Source organism: Mrakia frigida, assembly GCF_051309035.1.
Source record: "Mrakia frigida strain ATCC 22029 unplaced genomic scaffold BDY24scaffold_11, whole genome shotgun sequence".
Taxonomy (NCBI): Eukaryota; Fungi; Basidiomycota; class Tremellomycetes; order Cystofilobasidiales; family Mrakiaceae; genus Mrakia; species Mrakia frigida.
In genome coordinates, this window is record NW_027481270.1 from 530542 (window position 1) to 543630 (window position 13089).

Here is a 13089-nt window from a genome sequence, read left to right on the forward strand (position 1 = left end):
TTCGGCGATGATTCGGTTGATCTCCTGCATGTTGAGGTTGAGTCTCTGGAGAGCCCAGAGGATGGGCTTGAGACGAAGGAGGATCTGAGAAAGAACGGGACGAGGCGAGGAAAGTCAGCTCGTCGTTCGTTTCGTTCAGGTCAGCTTCAAGAGACTCACCCGATCGGCAATAAAGGCCTCGTACGAGATCCTGTGCGACTCGGCTTTCTCCTTCACATGATCTCTCGTCCACATGAAGAAATTCCACAGAGATTCGCTGTCGTACCTCGTGAACCCGTCCTCCTTCCCTCGATCGAACGCCTTCTCCATCCCCTTGATGAACCCTTGGCCCAAAAGCGGTTCGAGGCAGTAGAACTCGGTAGGAGGACCCCCACGAGCCTCTTCGACCGCCCTGCCGACTCGTTGGGTGCAGTGTTCGAGGACGTCGTAAAGAGAGGTTGATGGGTCAGAAAGGAGGTAGAGCGACGAGGTGAGGGGGATTCGGCGGAGGATTTGATCTCGACGCTGCGCAGAACAAGTAGAGAGTCAGCCACTGATACCCAAGAAGCTGGGAAGGAGTCGAGATGCGGGAGAAGGCGTGGGAAACTCACGTCGTCGAAATACCCGTTGCCCTCCTGCTCCAGGTTGTAGACGAAGGAATTTCCAGGTTCCCGCTTTTGGTTGACGACGAAGGCAAAGTCCTCCTCAAAGGCTGCGTTTTTGTCCTGAAGGGCTTGAGGGGAGGAAGGAGGAGTGAGAGGAGGGATCATGTTCTTTTGCGACGTGAGGGGTGGACGAGGAGAGGGAGGAAGGTTGGAGTGGGATGGTGGCTGGGAGAGACGGAAGAGGTGGTCAATTGGGAGATGGTGTGCTCCAGAGTCGATGGAGAGTCTTAAAGAAGGGGGGGAGGGCGAAATCTTGCTCTGAACGAAGACGCGTCGATTGACTTTGTTCCTTCCCGTCCGATCGAGTTTCGATTTGAGTCAACGCCGAAATTGGGGTGGAATCCAAGTCGTACGAGGCTCTGAGCCGTTGAGGTTAGGAGCCGAGGAGGGCTAGAGGGATTCGTGCACTGATGGGAGTCTTGGGAGGAAGAAGAAAGGAAGCGGGTGGCGGGAGAGGGTGAAGGAACGAGGGCGGAACGAGGGCCAGACTGCGCTTCCGACAAGGTTGGGTTTAGCAAGTCGTTGACGAGCAAAGCATGTGCAGCAGGAGACCCGATTTGCATAGCGGGTAGCGATTTTGACGACGGGAGAAGGAAAAAGAAGAGGCGTCGATGGGTTTGACGAAAGCTTCCTTGACCCGCACGCCTACTCGCTCCTTCAGGAGATCTGGTGCCGTGAGTCTAACGAAAGCATCCGAAAAGAGAGTCAGGCGAGCACTTGAGGTCAGAAAATCGCAACAGATTGCTGTTAGCTGAGAGAAGTGGGAGCTTGACGCAAAGGAGGAGGGAGGTGCAAGCCAATGAACTCGCTATGGTTCCCCCAGAGCGCAAGAGTGCCAACGAATCGAATAGTAGAGGTCCAGTACATCTGAGTTGTCGTGTGAGCCTATTCGAAGACGCTCCGATGCGAGAAAGGGCGGTCGAAGACGTCGGGAGTCTTGGAAGGAAGGAGCGGAACGCGAGGTCAGCTTTGAGCTCGTCTTTCATCCGTTCTAGACCCGCTATGGACTCACTTCGAGCTGGAGGCTCCAGACGAAAAGATGAAATTGGATGAGATCCATAGCCCTTCGAGCGGAGAACGTGAAAAAATCAAAGCAGGATGGTGGCGAGGGTGAAGAAGGGTTCCTGTCCTCACTTTCAGTTGACCTCAACTTCCATCGCCCCTCCCTCCCCACGTCCTCCTTCTTTACCACCCTTTCCCCTTCGCTCTTCTCTCTCGTCTCACATGTCTCTCGCCGACGCCGCAGCCGCTAGGAAGGATCGTCTGGAAGCTCTCAGGAAGCGTAAAGCTGGAGATGTGTCGGTCGAAGGGTGCGTTTCTTTGAGCTCGCCTCCTTCCTTCCTCTCCTTCCCTCCCTCCTTAGCCTTGAAGCCAAGACTGATGCCTATCCTTCCTCGTCTTTGACTCTACCCTCTTTTAGGTCTGTACCTGTGCTGAAGCAGAGAAACTTCGATTCGGATACTCGAACAGCAAAGAAGGTCAGTCTCGTCCCTCTGCTCCTTCGTTTGAGCTCGCAAGCTCTCTTTCCTTCCCTTTTTAAACGAGCTGACCCCCTCTTTTCCCCCATCAATAGTTCTCTCGCTCGGATCTGAATGGAGAGACCATCGAGTCCCAGGTTGAAGGACTGGCAGAGCGGATCACGGCGGAGGACGAGGCGAGGCGAACAGAAGAGCTGGTGCGTTCCCTTTCCTTCCCTCCATCTGTTCATCTCATGCTCGTCCCTATGCCTTCGCATCGTAAAGCTCTGGGCGTATGACAGGAGAGAGTTATGGCTTCTCTGGGAAGGGTTTATCCGCTCTTAGGGACTTTGGATGCCACGAACGAGCTCAAGCTGACCTCTCCTTCCTCCTTCCCTGCCCAACCTCACCTCACCTCTCCTCTCATGCTCCCTTCGAACTTCCGTCTCTTCGGTCACGATCTTAACCATCACAGAATCTCCTCAACATCGCTCCTAAACGACCAAACTGGGATCTCAAGCGTGATCTCGACCGTATAACGCAAAAGCTCAAGCCGTCAGTCCCAGCTGCCTCTGCCTTCTCCCTCGTCGTCGCTTGTAAGACCTCTCAAGCTTACCCCTTTCTCTCTCTCGTCTCCCGTACCGTCTCAGACAAACCGACGAGGCCATCAAGTCGATTATCCGTGAGTTTCTCAGCCGCACGTCTGCTCTCGCGGCTCTTTACCTCCCCTCATCCACCTCGCTGACTCGCTTCTCTCTCGTCGCCCTCCCGCATCCACAGGTAAACGACTGGTCGAGCAGAAAGGAACTGCTGGAGGAATGGATCTCGTCGGAGCTCTGGATGCGTTGAACGATGTAGAGGACGACGAAGTGGCTGGAGAGAGGTCGGACGACGAGTAGATCTTGGTCGGGTCCAGTCAGGAGGGAAGCTTCGTATCGCTCGGTTGTACGATTTGTGCATGTACGTTTCTGTGAGATCCACCTTCGACCTAGACGGTCAAGGTCTAGGTCGAGTGAAGAGAAAGTAGGACGCGGATGGAGTCCCTTCGAGCAGATCCACAGCGATGAGACGCGCCCGTCTCTTTTGTTTTCGCTTCTCTCGCTTGAGCTCCGTATCACGTAAAAAAGAGCCTCGTTAGATCGTACCAGAAGTAACCCCACCGTCCATCGCGCCCCAAGCATCCGCTCCCATCCCATTCATCCACGAATCATCCCCGAACTCATCCTCCTGATCGTCGCTCCCTCCTCCCTCTCCCTCCCCATCCCCATTCGCCTCCTCCCCTTCTCCCTCCTCAACAGCTCCCTCTAAATCCACCACATCCAACTCCCCGACCCCATCTCCTCGACTCTGGCTCCTCAACATCTCCTCAGGTCCACCTCCAACCCTCGACGCGTCTCCGTCTCCCTCCCCTTCCTCCTCCTCTCGCTCCCTCTTCAAACTCTTCCTCCTTCCTCCCTCGACTGCTTCCGTCCCTCTAGCAGGCTTCAACCCAAAGATTCCTTCCTCCCAAACCACATAATCCCTCCTCCCTCTCTTCATCCCACTCCCAAACACAACCTCCATCCTCCGGATCAAACTCGGCTCCCTCCCAATCCCACTGCCCTCCCCACCTCCCTCCTCAACCTCCACCCTCCTGTACCTCCCTGTCCTACTAATCATAATCCTCCCGTTCACGCAATTCGCCCAAACCAACCCCAAACTAGCCTCCTTCCCCAAGTCTTTACTCGAGCCGTTGAACCACCTCGATTGATCCTTGTACCCCAGCTGGATGTCTCCTCCTTCCTCGGCGTGGGCGTTGTATGCGGAGGAGGAAAAGGGGTCGTCGAAGGATTTCCAAGGGTTGTAGAAGACGTCGGTGACTTGGTTGACGACGAGGATGGCGAGGTTGTGGATCAGAGCGAGGGATTTGAGCTTGTCGGAGATGGAGCAGAGGGAGGCGGAACGGAGGGAGAGACCTGAGGAGGAGTTGGTCGGGAAGGAGGTTCGTATGAGGGCTGCCAGAGAGTCGAGGATGATAAGATGCAGGGGTGGCGGGGGTGGTGGGGAGGTGGGTTTGGCTTTTCCTTTGCCTTTGACGTCGACTGGAGGAGGCGCGACGGGAGGTTGGTTTTGGTTTGGAGGAGGAGGTGCTGGAGGAGGAGGTTTGAGGCGAGCGATGAGGGCTGGGATTCGATAGGAGATGGTATGGTCTAGTGCTTCTACGTCGTGACAGTCGTCGAAGAGGATGTTGGAGGTGAGGGATTCGATGGTGATGTTGAGGGAGGGATCCTGAGGGTGTCGAGCGAGGAGTCCTGCTGCTAGGGATTGAAGACGAGCGGCGTGCGAGGGATGCTTTCCTTCGGAGGACAGGTAGGCTATAGATCCGAGGGATCGGAAAGGTGATGCTAGTGCTGAAGAGGAGGAGGCGTGTGGTTGAGGAGACGAAGGTCCGGCCGGGGAGGGCTGAGGTTCAGGTTGGGAGGAGCTCGAGGAGGAAGAGGAGGATTGTAGTGAGCGAAGTTGGGAGGAGAGAGCTAACAGAAGGCAGATTTGACTCTTCCCTGCCGAGCTAGAGAACACAAAGGAAGAAGGACGAGGTCAGCGAGGCTTCGAACGAGGAGATGGAGGACTCGGAGGGAGCGTCGAGCTCAACAACACTCCTTCCTCCCTTCGTCCTTCCAAACCGAGCACAGACGAAACGCAAGCTCACCTCTCTCCCACTATCTCTGTGATCATTCCCTTCCTGATCCCACCTCCCAGAAGCTTGTCGATCTCAACATCTCCAAAGCTCAAGACGTCGACCTTCTCCTCCTGCTCCTCCCTTCCCACTCCTCCACTCCCCGAACCTTCCGACGACGGCCCTTCCTGCTCCTCCTGCTTCAGACCTCCTAGACGAGTAGGAGTCGGGCATAGTCCTCGAGCTACTGCGTCTACGAGTTGATCTACGTCCGCTCTGGGGAGAGGTTTGAGTGTTTTGGCGAGGACGTCTCGTGGAGGGAGGAGGACTTCGGAGGGAGTGGAGAGACCAGCTGGGAAGGGAAAGGAAAGGAAAGAGAAGTAAAGTCAGCATTCGATGGGGATGAGGGACGGTCGTAGGACGGGTAGACGAGAACGAGAAATAGGGATAGAGACGAGCAGTATCGAAAGAAGGGGAAGGAGGCGGAGAGGTGAGCTCGACGACTCCTTCCCCTTTCCTTTCTTCTGCCCCTCACAAGACCATCGTGCCTCCCACCGATGCGAAAAAGGTGTATAACCCAGCTCAGAGGCTATGATGTTGAGCTGAAGCCTCGACGCCACTCGTTCTCTGAAGATATGAGCTCGACATCATCAAGAAACGAGCTCTCCTCCTTTCCTCCTCCCTCCCTCCACTCCCTCGCCACCCTCACAAGCGACCTCGTAGAAACGCACGAGCTCACCTCTTTTCAGGACTGCCTTCTGCCTCGACGTGAGATTGGTGAGCTGAGCGAGAGGGGTGTCGAACATCTTCCTTTCCTTTCGTGGTCGATGCGGTTGAGGGGAGAGGGGAGGGGAGCTGAAACTCAGATCGACGCGACGTCTTGTCTTCCCTCGTCGTCAACTAAAATTATTGATTCCGATCTTTCCGAAGCATTCTCTAAAACACTGTAGAGAACCTGAATACCGCTTCACTCTTCATTTTCAGTTCCAGAGAGCTCTTCACAGCCAACGAGGCTCTTCCGAGACGCGCTCGACGCGACGTTTCTTCACCTCTTGATGCGTCTCTAGAAACATGTATCACCTCAAGGGCAACAGAGTGACTGGTGGAAAGTCGAGCTTGTATGTCTGAGTTCTGAATAGTCGGACGGCCGCGTCGTCTCTTTCAATCTCGACCATTTCGACCTGTCGTTCTTCACGAGTCGACGCTCGGCCTGCGACGACCTTCGCTATCTCGAAACCGGGTGATAACGCAGTGAATATGGATGAACGGATCTCTATCAGTCTGCAATACTGTTTGTCAAGATTAGCTATCTCAGCGCCGCAAAGAAATAGAAACAGCTGAGGAGGTCGCGGAGGAAGAAAATGGGACTTTCGTCTTGGGCGCTCTTTCTTCCCTCGACGAACTAGGATCTCCCTTTTACAAGGCTAGGTGAAAAGTTGAACGTGTAGCATGAGACTCAAGAACGAGACAAGCGCAGAGAACTGGGTGAGGAGTAATCGCGGTTGATCAAAGGGAGAGGAAGTGATGAATCTCTCTCTCTTATCGCCATCGCACGTCAGAAGAGATAACGCAAGCTCATCTTCATACGGGATTTCGAAGACAGATTATGCTCCTCTTCTGCGGTGTTCTGCGAGGAAGATAGCAACAAGCGCTGAGGAGTCGCTCAAGGAACGCCTCGACGGTCGACGCGTCTTTTTGGCCAAGCATTCCTTAAACATCAGCCCTTCAAGTTCTTTTCCCAAACCACCACGACAACAAAAGGTCGACTTCTTCGAATCTCTGCCTCCTGCTGCCATAGTGATGGACCTAGAATCCTAGTGACCTTATCTCTGCCTCGAACATGGCGGCATCTTCCCCTCGGGTGAGTCCTTAAGTTATTCTCGTTTGAGGCGTTTCCCCAGCTCACCCTTCCGTTTTCCTCTTCTTCACTGAAATAGCTGTCTTCTCTGCCATAGCGGAGCCTCGCACGGACACTTCCGACCTCAGCGAAGATAAGGGCTCGTGCCTTAGGCTCGGAGAGCGCTCTCGAAGGAAGCAACCAACGACGTCCATCTCAAGGTCGACTCTTGCCTCTTCAACCGTCCTCCCCCTCCTACCTTCCCTCAAACCCACCCAAACCATGAACGACGAGCAGTACTACAGCGAGAAGAAGGATGCTGAAGTGGGGACGGTTAAGGTCGTCCCAGCTGGAGAGGGAGATCATGATGCAGATGAATATGTGAGTCGAGTCGTCTTTCCCTCTCCTTTCCCTTCTTCGACCGAAGCAAAAGCTCAGTCTGTTCACTCCGCTTTGCTCTAGGACGTCAAAATCGATGTGCATACTGGTCTTCACGATGGACTTCACAGAGGTTCGGGCGTTTACTTCGTCGAGAGAGCATCGAGTCGCCAGATCCTTATCTCACCTGTTGCACTCCTCCCTCCCTCGCCGCTTCTCTCCTGCCTTCTCCCTCAACAGAAATGAAGCAGCGACACGTTCAAATGATTGCGTTGGCTGGGACTCTCGGAACTGGTGAGTGTTAGATCCGCATTCGTCGAGGAGAGTCGGATACGTCGAGGAGAGTCGGAAGGCTGACTTCCTCGTACAAATCTTCGCTCGGTTCCCTCTCTTCTCAGGTCTCTTTCTCGGATCTGGAAAGGCCATCGTCCACGCTGGACCTGCCGGCGCTCTGATTGCCTACCTTCTGATCGGGACGGTCGTGTACTCGATGATCAATGTGAGCTGACCTCGTCTGCTTCGAAGTAATCTTGCCTCGAAACTGATCGCTTCTTATTCGCAGTCTCTTGGAGAGCTCATGTGCTTTGCTCCCATCGCTGGTGGATACATCCACTTCGCGGAGAGATTCGTTCACGTGCGTAGGATTCTTCAAGCTTCGAGTTCGAGTCGCGTCGTTGGTTCGGATCCTGATGTCCTCGCTTTTCCTCCTCGCAGCCCTCCTTCGGTTTCGCTCTCGGTTGGATGCAGTGGGTGAGTGAGAGCATGGGTATGAAAGAAGGACTTTCGGGCGGCCAAGAGTCCTTGAAGGAAAGAAGGAGGCTGTCAGTCGCTGACCTCCTCTCCTCGACTTCTCGTGGAAAAGTATTCTGGAGTCGTGTCGCTTCCCACCGAGATCATCTCGGCGACGTTGATCATCGGCTTCTGGACGGAAATGACTACTGCTAAACTCGCTGGGTTCATCACACTCCTCTTGGTGCTGTGTGCGAGCATCAACTTCTTCGGGGTGAGTCTCCTCTCGTTCTCGTCGTCTCTCATCTCTTGCTGACCACCTCCTTCCTACTCATCTATTCCTTCAGGTTCGGTGGTTTGGAGAGTCCGAGTTCGTCTTTGCGCTCATCAAGGTGAGTCTTCACGAGCGCTCTTTGGTCTCGAGATCGAAGGAAAACAACGGCGAGCTGACCTGAGTTCTTCCTTCGTTTTGCTGGGGTGTTTTCTCGGGTTTAGATCGCCTTGATTCTCGGATTGATCATCGGAGGACTTGTGGTCGACCTCGGAGGGGGACCCAACCACACTCGCCTTGGGTTCCATTATTGGCGCGTCCCTGGAGCCTTCGCATCTTATCCGCTTCCCGGGAATATCGGAAAGTTCACTGGTGAGTGGCCAAAAATATTCTCGAGAAGCTTTCCTGCGAACACCACTCTTCGCGAAGTCGGGAATTCGTCGAGCCTGGGCAAAGGAGGGGAAAAGGGAGACAGCGAAGCGTTCAAAACTGACTCAACCGACCTGACCCTCTCTTCTTTTCTTCAGGATGGTTCACCTCCCTTCTTCAGGCTGCTTGTGAGTTGCTGGTGTCTTGATTCTTGTTGCAGGGAAGGGAGGGAAGCAGCAACGCGTCTCGACAGACTCGCTTTGGACTGTCTGTGAACCGTTCTGCTTCTTCTACCTTCTCCCAGACTCCTTCTCCGGAATGGAGGCTCTCGCTATGACCATCGGAGAACTCCAGAACCCTAGGAAGAACGTGAGGAAACCTTCCCTCGCCGCAAACTCGCAAAGTGTCGAGAGCGAAGCTGACTTCGTTCTCGTCTCTCTTTCCTCCTTTCACAGATGGCCAAAGCCGTCAAGCGGATATTCTATAGGATCCTCTTTTTTTACGTCTTCGGCATTATAATCGTTGGAATGGTACGTCAGGCTCGCGTTTCCCTCCCCCGAGCTTCGTTCAATCGTGTCTGATCCGGACGCCCCCCTTCATTTTATCTCAGCTCGTCCCCTCCGACGACCCTGACCTTCTCACTTCCACTGGAACTGCCGCCTCTTCGCCCTTCGTCATTGCTTTCAACCGAGCTGGAATTAAAGCTCTTCCCTCGGTCGTGAGTATCGTTTGAGCCCGCGTCGCTTTTCCCTCCGCTGAACACTGTCCTTCTCTTCTCTCGCAGATCAACGCCGGAGTCTTGACTTCTGCTTTCTCCGCCGGAAACAGTGGTCTTTACGGAACTTCTCGTATGCTTTACGGACTCGCTTTGAGGGGGCAGGCTCCCAAGATTTTCGTCAAGACGACCTCTTCCGGCCTTCCCATCGCGTCCCTCGCTTTCTCGACGATCTGGATCCTCCTCTCCTACATGGCGATATCCGATGGAGCTTCGACAGTGCTCAACTGGCTCTCCAACCTCGTCTCCATTGCCACTTTCATCTGCTGGGGCTGCATCTGCATGTGAGTGTCTTTAGTCTCGAGCGCGTTCCCTCGAGACGCTTTTCGTCCCAACTCAAGCTCGGCCCACTTTGCGACAACAAACGTTTAAGGCTCTGGCTCAAGATTGCTCGTTATCGAGCTTTGGCTGACCCGTTTCGTCGTTTCTCTCTTGATTCAGCACTTTCCTGCGCTGGAAGAAGGCGATGGAGGTTCAGGGCTACGATCGATCCGCTACCAAGTTCCTCTACATCAAGATTCAGCCCTGGCCAGCCTACTGGGCGTTGCTTTGGTGTGGTATTGTCATTATTTTCAAGTGAGTGGGGCGTAAGAAGAGACGGAGTTGGACGCGTCGAGCATCGAGATTACCCGTTCCCCTTTCCGACGCTGACTGCTCTCTCTTTCTCCTTCTTTCTCACCTTCACCCTCATCTTTTTCAGCGGATACACCGTCTTCCTAAACGGAGGTTGGAACGTCTCTGACTTCATCGTCGCCTACCTCAACATCCCTCTCTTCGGTGGACTCTTCCTCATTCACTGGCTCGTCACCGGTCGAAAGCCCTTCCCTAAGGCACACGAGCTCGATCTCGTCTCGAACGTGAGTTTCCTAGACTCTCTATACACCTTCCATCCTACTTCTCTCGCTCAAAAACCCCTCCTGACACTACTTTCTCTCCTCCCTTCGTTCGTTTCGCATCGCGTCTTTGCAGATCCCTGGACCCGAGATCGACGTTGACGTCAACCCTCCTACCACGAAGGTCGGCAAGTTCTTCGCTTGGTTGTTCTAGAGGTTTTGAGCTAGGCTTAGAATAAAGGAAGGGGCGAGCGTCGGCGTCGTCGTCGCTCGAGGTGTTTTCTTTTCGTCGTTCTTCTTGCTTTTTGGTTGTACACAAAGGAACGAGGTTTACCGTTCGCTCTTCACACGTTGTATTTTCATGATGGTATCATACCTCCTTTCTTCCATCCACGACGAGGAGCTGTCCTGAAAAGGGAAGGGGACGAGACGGAGTTGACGCGTCGACTCGATTCGAATCGTTCGCTGGCTGTTCTGGTCCTAGACGAGCGCTTCCTCTCCCATGATCAAAATCAGCAAATTTGTGGTTCCCTGTACCGACGGCGGCTCCGAAGGACTCAAGAACGCTGCTGGCGAAGCCCACCCAGTCTTCGCGAACGCTCGTCCACCTTCTCTCCTCTCCGAGTTCGCACAACGAAGAACGGGTATCAATCAAAGCGCCAACAACCTATCAAAAACCTAGCACAAATGTATAAACAAGAGAAACGAGAACAAGGAGAAGCGTTAAGTGTCCAGGTGGTGGTGAAAACGAGCGTCGAGGAGGAGTTGAAGTGATCAAAACAAACAAGGAAAGGTGATACGAGGGAGGAGAACAATCAAAGAGAGAGAGAGGACGTGAGTAGTGAATGAATGAATGCTAGAGTGAAATGGAAGTGTAGTGTAGTAGTAAGACAAGCGAAGCGAAGCGAACGAAAGCAAAACGAGACGAGAAGGGGATCGTTGATGCAAAGGGAGACGAGACGGGAAAATTAACTCAGCGTCAGCATCACGCTCAACACCCCCATCCCCAAGCCCATCGATCCCCCGATCCCAACCCCGACAGAGACTCCTCTGCTAGCGCTGGAGGACGACCCGCTGTTGCCGTAGAAGGACGAGTCGGAGATTTTGGTTTCGACGGGGAGGAGGGTGGTTTCGAACATTCTCGTGGGATGAGGGGAGCCGGTGATGGTCATAGTGAGAGAGGCGGAGACGGTGGTAGAGACGGTGTTATCTGGGGAAGGAAGGGAAGAGGGGGTGTGTGAGCTTGAGTGCTCGACGCGTCGGAGGGAGAAGGAGGAGGGACGAACTGGCTTGGATGGAGAACCTTGAGGATCGAGCGTAGACCTGTGGCGAGGAGATATGAAGAGGGAGAGACAGTCAGTTCAAGAGCGAGGGTCAGAGGAGATGGAGGAGGAGGAGGAAGGAGCCGGCCGGTTTGACGACGACGTGTTCCTCTCCTCTCCCTCCCTCCTCTTGAGTCGTCGCAAAAGAAGAAGAGCAAACTCACGGTTCCATCTGCAGAACGGTAGATCAACATAGAGGTCAGTTCAGCTCTCACTTCTCGATCTAAACAATCTCCCTCCCTCCTCTCCTTCCTCTCGAACCAAAGAAAAACGAAACGACGGAAACTCACCGTACGAGTCCATGAAGACGCAGAAGTAGTCATCTCCTTCCGGGATCCCTTCCACATCGACCACAGCCTTCCCATCCTTCAGCGGGACTGCAGGTCAAAGCAAGAAAACAAAGGCCAATGAGCATCGAAATGATAACAAACGCGGAGGGAGAGGAACGCCGGCATCGAGCAGGGAGGACTCACCGTTCTTTGCTACGAGAAGCAACCCCGTCCCTGCCAGCCTGACCAACTCTACATCGAACTGAACCACACCCTCTAGAGAGAAGCAGAATAAGAGGAAGTAAAAAGAGAGTTGGCGTCAAGATTGTTTCAAAGAGAAAGTCACACGCACTTGGCAGGACGAGGAGGGAGGAGGAAGAACAAGGGGACAGAAGTTGAGTCGAGGAAGGAAGGGACGGAAGTGGTCCTTCCCAGAGCCTCATTGCCTTCTGAGAGCTGTATAGGTGACGAGAGAGGTGCTCGTTCGTGCTGGAAGAGGAGAAGATCTTCCCTTCAAGACGCGACGGTCGTTCACGTCCTCCTCCTTGCCTTCGCGAGCTCGCACCTTTCCTCCTCCCTCCCTCCCTTCCTCCAGCCTTCAAAAGGACCCCGAACTCACCGATAGCGCTCTCCCAGACCAGCGGATTGGGACCTCCCTGCACCCATGGAGACGTCGTCGAAGGGACTGTGATGTGGAAGTGGGTAGGCGTGCTTTGGTGACCTTGAACGTAGGCGTCCACCCCACCGAGGAGGAGGACCGACGAAAGAACGAGAGCGAGAGAAGAGAGCGAGAGCTTCATTTCCGTGACTGTTTTTGGCTTCAATAGAAGAGAGAGAGGGTGTTAAAGAGCGTGGGGGAGGGAGATGGAAGGGTGTTTATTGTTGTTCGTTTCTCGATGGTCGTGGTTGGAGGGGAGCCAAGGTAGAAAAGGGAGAGGGAGAAGGGAGGGCTTGGGAGTTTTGCTAGCGCTTCTTGTTCCCGATTAATTTTCGAGTGAACAACAATGGGAAGAGGACATGCCGAGACGTTTGATGAAGAGGAGAAGGTATGGATCTTGAGGTCAAAAAGGCAGCTGCGAGAGAGGGAGAGGTTCGGGGGAGGGAGGAGTCCTCGAGAGGGAGTCCCTGTTTGCCGAATGTGCTTAGCTTTGTAGGGACTTAATAGGATGCTGAAGTAGAGAGGTATGTAAGAACAAAAGGAAGATTTTTTGCGTTCAAGACGCGTCCAAACCGATCGGTGAGGCCAAGGCCTGCGAGGCCGTCGACAAAAACAAAGTCCAGGAGGACGGTGTTGTGGTGGTATTGTTACGGTTCGAATAAAGTCTGTATATCAGTAAATAAGTATTGAGATCTTCAGAGAGGGAAGGAACTTTGGACTCGTGCACGGGATGCTGGGGAAGAGCCATCGAGCCCGACGCGTCGGGTCTCAACCACTTCCTTCGCCTGACGCGAAATACCTCGAGGACGAGCGTCAAGGGTGAAGCAGAGTAGTGACTGAACCCAGATCGAAGAGGGATAGAGAGTGAGCCCACTTTGAAGACGGGGGCAG

At 54.0% G+C, this 13089-nt stretch overlaps 5 protein-coding genes across 5 annotated transcripts; 2 read left to right on the plus strand and 3 right to left on the minus strand.

Moving 5' to 3' along the window:
* Nucleotides 1–861: 861 nt before the first annotated feature.
* Nucleotides 862–1306, minus strand: BDY24DRAFT_385761 (uncharacterized protein). Its single transcript, XM_076640009.1, has one exon. It carries the CDS (start codon nucleotides 1205–1207, stop codon nucleotides 872–874), a length of 336 nt encoding a protein of 111 aa, XP_076497751.1. The 5' UTR covers nucleotides 1208–1306; the 3' UTR covers nucleotides 862–871.
* A 492-nt stretch (nucleotides 1307–1798) lies between these two features.
* BDY24DRAFT_385762 (CCDC12/cwf18 family protein) lies at nucleotides 1799–3076 on the plus strand. The gene is made up of 6 exons (XM_076640010.1): nucleotides 1799–1954; nucleotides 2065–2122; nucleotides 2218–2319; nucleotides 2577–2656; nucleotides 2752–2783; nucleotides 2882–3076. The coding sequence occupies exons 1-6, from the start codon at nucleotides 1869–1871 to the stop codon at nucleotides 2998–3000; spliced, it is 477 nt and encodes a 158-aa protein (XP_076497752.1). The 5' UTR covers nucleotides 1799–1868; the 3' UTR covers nucleotides 3001–3076.
* Nucleotides 3077–3229: 153 nt separating this feature from the next.
* On the minus strand, nucleotides 3230–5591 carry BDY24DRAFT_385765 (P-loop containing nucleoside triphosphate hydrolase protein). The gene is made up of 3 exons (XM_076640011.1): nucleotides 5497–5591; nucleotides 4791–5109; nucleotides 3230–4649 (listed from the first exon to the last, which is right to left on the minus strand). Exons 1-3 carry the CDS (start codon nucleotides 5561–5563, stop codon nucleotides 3236–3238), a joined length of 1800 nt encoding a protein of 599 aa, XP_076497753.1. The 5' UTR covers nucleotides 5564–5591; the 3' UTR covers nucleotides 3230–3235.
* Nucleotides 5592–6767: 1176 nt separating this feature from the next.
* On the plus strand, nucleotides 6768–10323 carry BDY24DRAFT_350295 (amino acid permease/ SLC12A domain-containing protein). Its single transcript, XM_076637697.1, has 17 exons — nucleotides 6768–6975; nucleotides 7057–7105; nucleotides 7213–7266; nucleotides 7371–7471; nucleotides 7535–7606; nucleotides 7687–7722; nucleotides 7835–7975; nucleotides 8049–8093; nucleotides 8197–8344; nucleotides 8500–8529; nucleotides 8646–8710; nucleotides 8797–8871; nucleotides 8952–9059; nucleotides 9126–9400; nucleotides 9558–9692; nucleotides 9817–9973; nucleotides 10086–10323. Exons 1-17 carry the CDS (start codon nucleotides 6877–6879, stop codon nucleotides 10161–10163), a joined length of 1668 nt encoding a protein of 555 aa, XP_076497754.1. The 5' UTR covers nucleotides 6768–6876; the 3' UTR covers nucleotides 10164–10323.
* Nucleotides 10324–10590: 267 nt separating this feature from the next.
* On the minus strand, nucleotides 10591–12646 carry BDY24DRAFT_434261 (uncharacterized protein). The gene is made up of 6 exons (XM_076644146.1): nucleotides 12160–12646; nucleotides 11745–11816; nucleotides 11562–11648; nucleotides 11436–11443; nucleotides 11236–11272; nucleotides 10591–11159 (listed from the first exon to the last, which is right to left on the minus strand). Exons 1-6 carry the CDS (start codon nucleotides 12338–12340, stop codon nucleotides 10918–10920), a joined length of 627 nt encoding a protein of 208 aa, XP_076497755.1. The 5' UTR covers nucleotides 12341–12646; the 3' UTR covers nucleotides 10591–10917.
* Nucleotides 12647–13089: the final 443 nt, after the last annotated feature.

Bases quoted from the DNA above. Each gene is read 5' to 3' on its own strand.
- BDY24DRAFT_385765 (XM_076640011.1), bottom strand. From the start codon at position 5,563: ATGTTCGACACCCCTCTCGCTCAGCTCACCAATCTCACGTCGAGGCAG. The intron at 5,110-5,496 runs GTGAGCTCGTGC...TTCCCTTCCCAG, and splicing joins GAAGGCAGTCCTGAAAAGAG to CTGGTCTCTCCACTCCCTCC. The intron at 4,650-4,790 runs GTGAGCTTGCGT...TGTGTTCTCTAG, and splicing joins ACAGAGATAGTGGGAGAGAG to CTCGGCAGGGAAGAGTCAAA.
- BDY24DRAFT_385761 (XM_076640009.1), bottom strand. From the start codon at position 1,207: ATGCAAATCGGGTCTCCTGCTGCACATGCTTTGCTCGTCAACGACTTG.
- BDY24DRAFT_350295 (XM_076637697.1), top strand. From the start codon at position 6,877: ATGAACGACGAGCAGTACTACAGCGAGAAGAAGGATGCTGAAGTGGGG. The intron at 7,976-8,048 runs GTGAGTCTCCTC...CTATTCCTTCAG, and splicing joins CGAGCATCAACTTCTTCGGG to GTTCGGTGGTTTGGAGAGTC. The intron at 8,711-8,796 runs GTGAGGAAACCT...CTCCTTTCACAG, and splicing joins TCCAGAACCCTAGGAAGAAC to ATGGCCAAAGCCGTCAAGCG.
- BDY24DRAFT_385762 (XM_076640010.1), top strand. From the start codon at position 1,869: ATGTCTCTCGCCGACGCCGCAGCCGCTAGGAAGGATCGTCTGGAAGCT. The intron at 2,123-2,217 runs GTCAGTCTCGTC...CCCCATCAATAG, and splicing joins ATACTCGAACAGCAAAGAAG to TTCTCTCGCTCGGATCTGAA. The intron at 2,657-2,751 runs GTCAGTCCCAGC...GTACCGTCTCAG, and splicing joins ATAACGCAAAAGCTCAAGCC to ACAAACCGACGAGGCCATCA.
- BDY24DRAFT_434261 (XM_076644146.1), bottom strand. From the start codon at position 12,340: ATGAAGCTCTCGCTCTCTTCTCTCGCTCTCGTTCTTTCGTCGGTCCTC. The intron at 11,817-12,159 runs GTGAGTTCGGGG...GCTTCTCTCTAG, and splicing joins GGTCTGGGAGAGCGCTATCG to AGGGTGTGGTTCAGTTCGAT. The intron at 11,649-11,744 runs GTGAGTCCTCCC...TTTGACCTGCAG, and splicing joins GCTTCTCGTAGCAAAGAACG to TCCCGCTGAAGGATGGGAAG.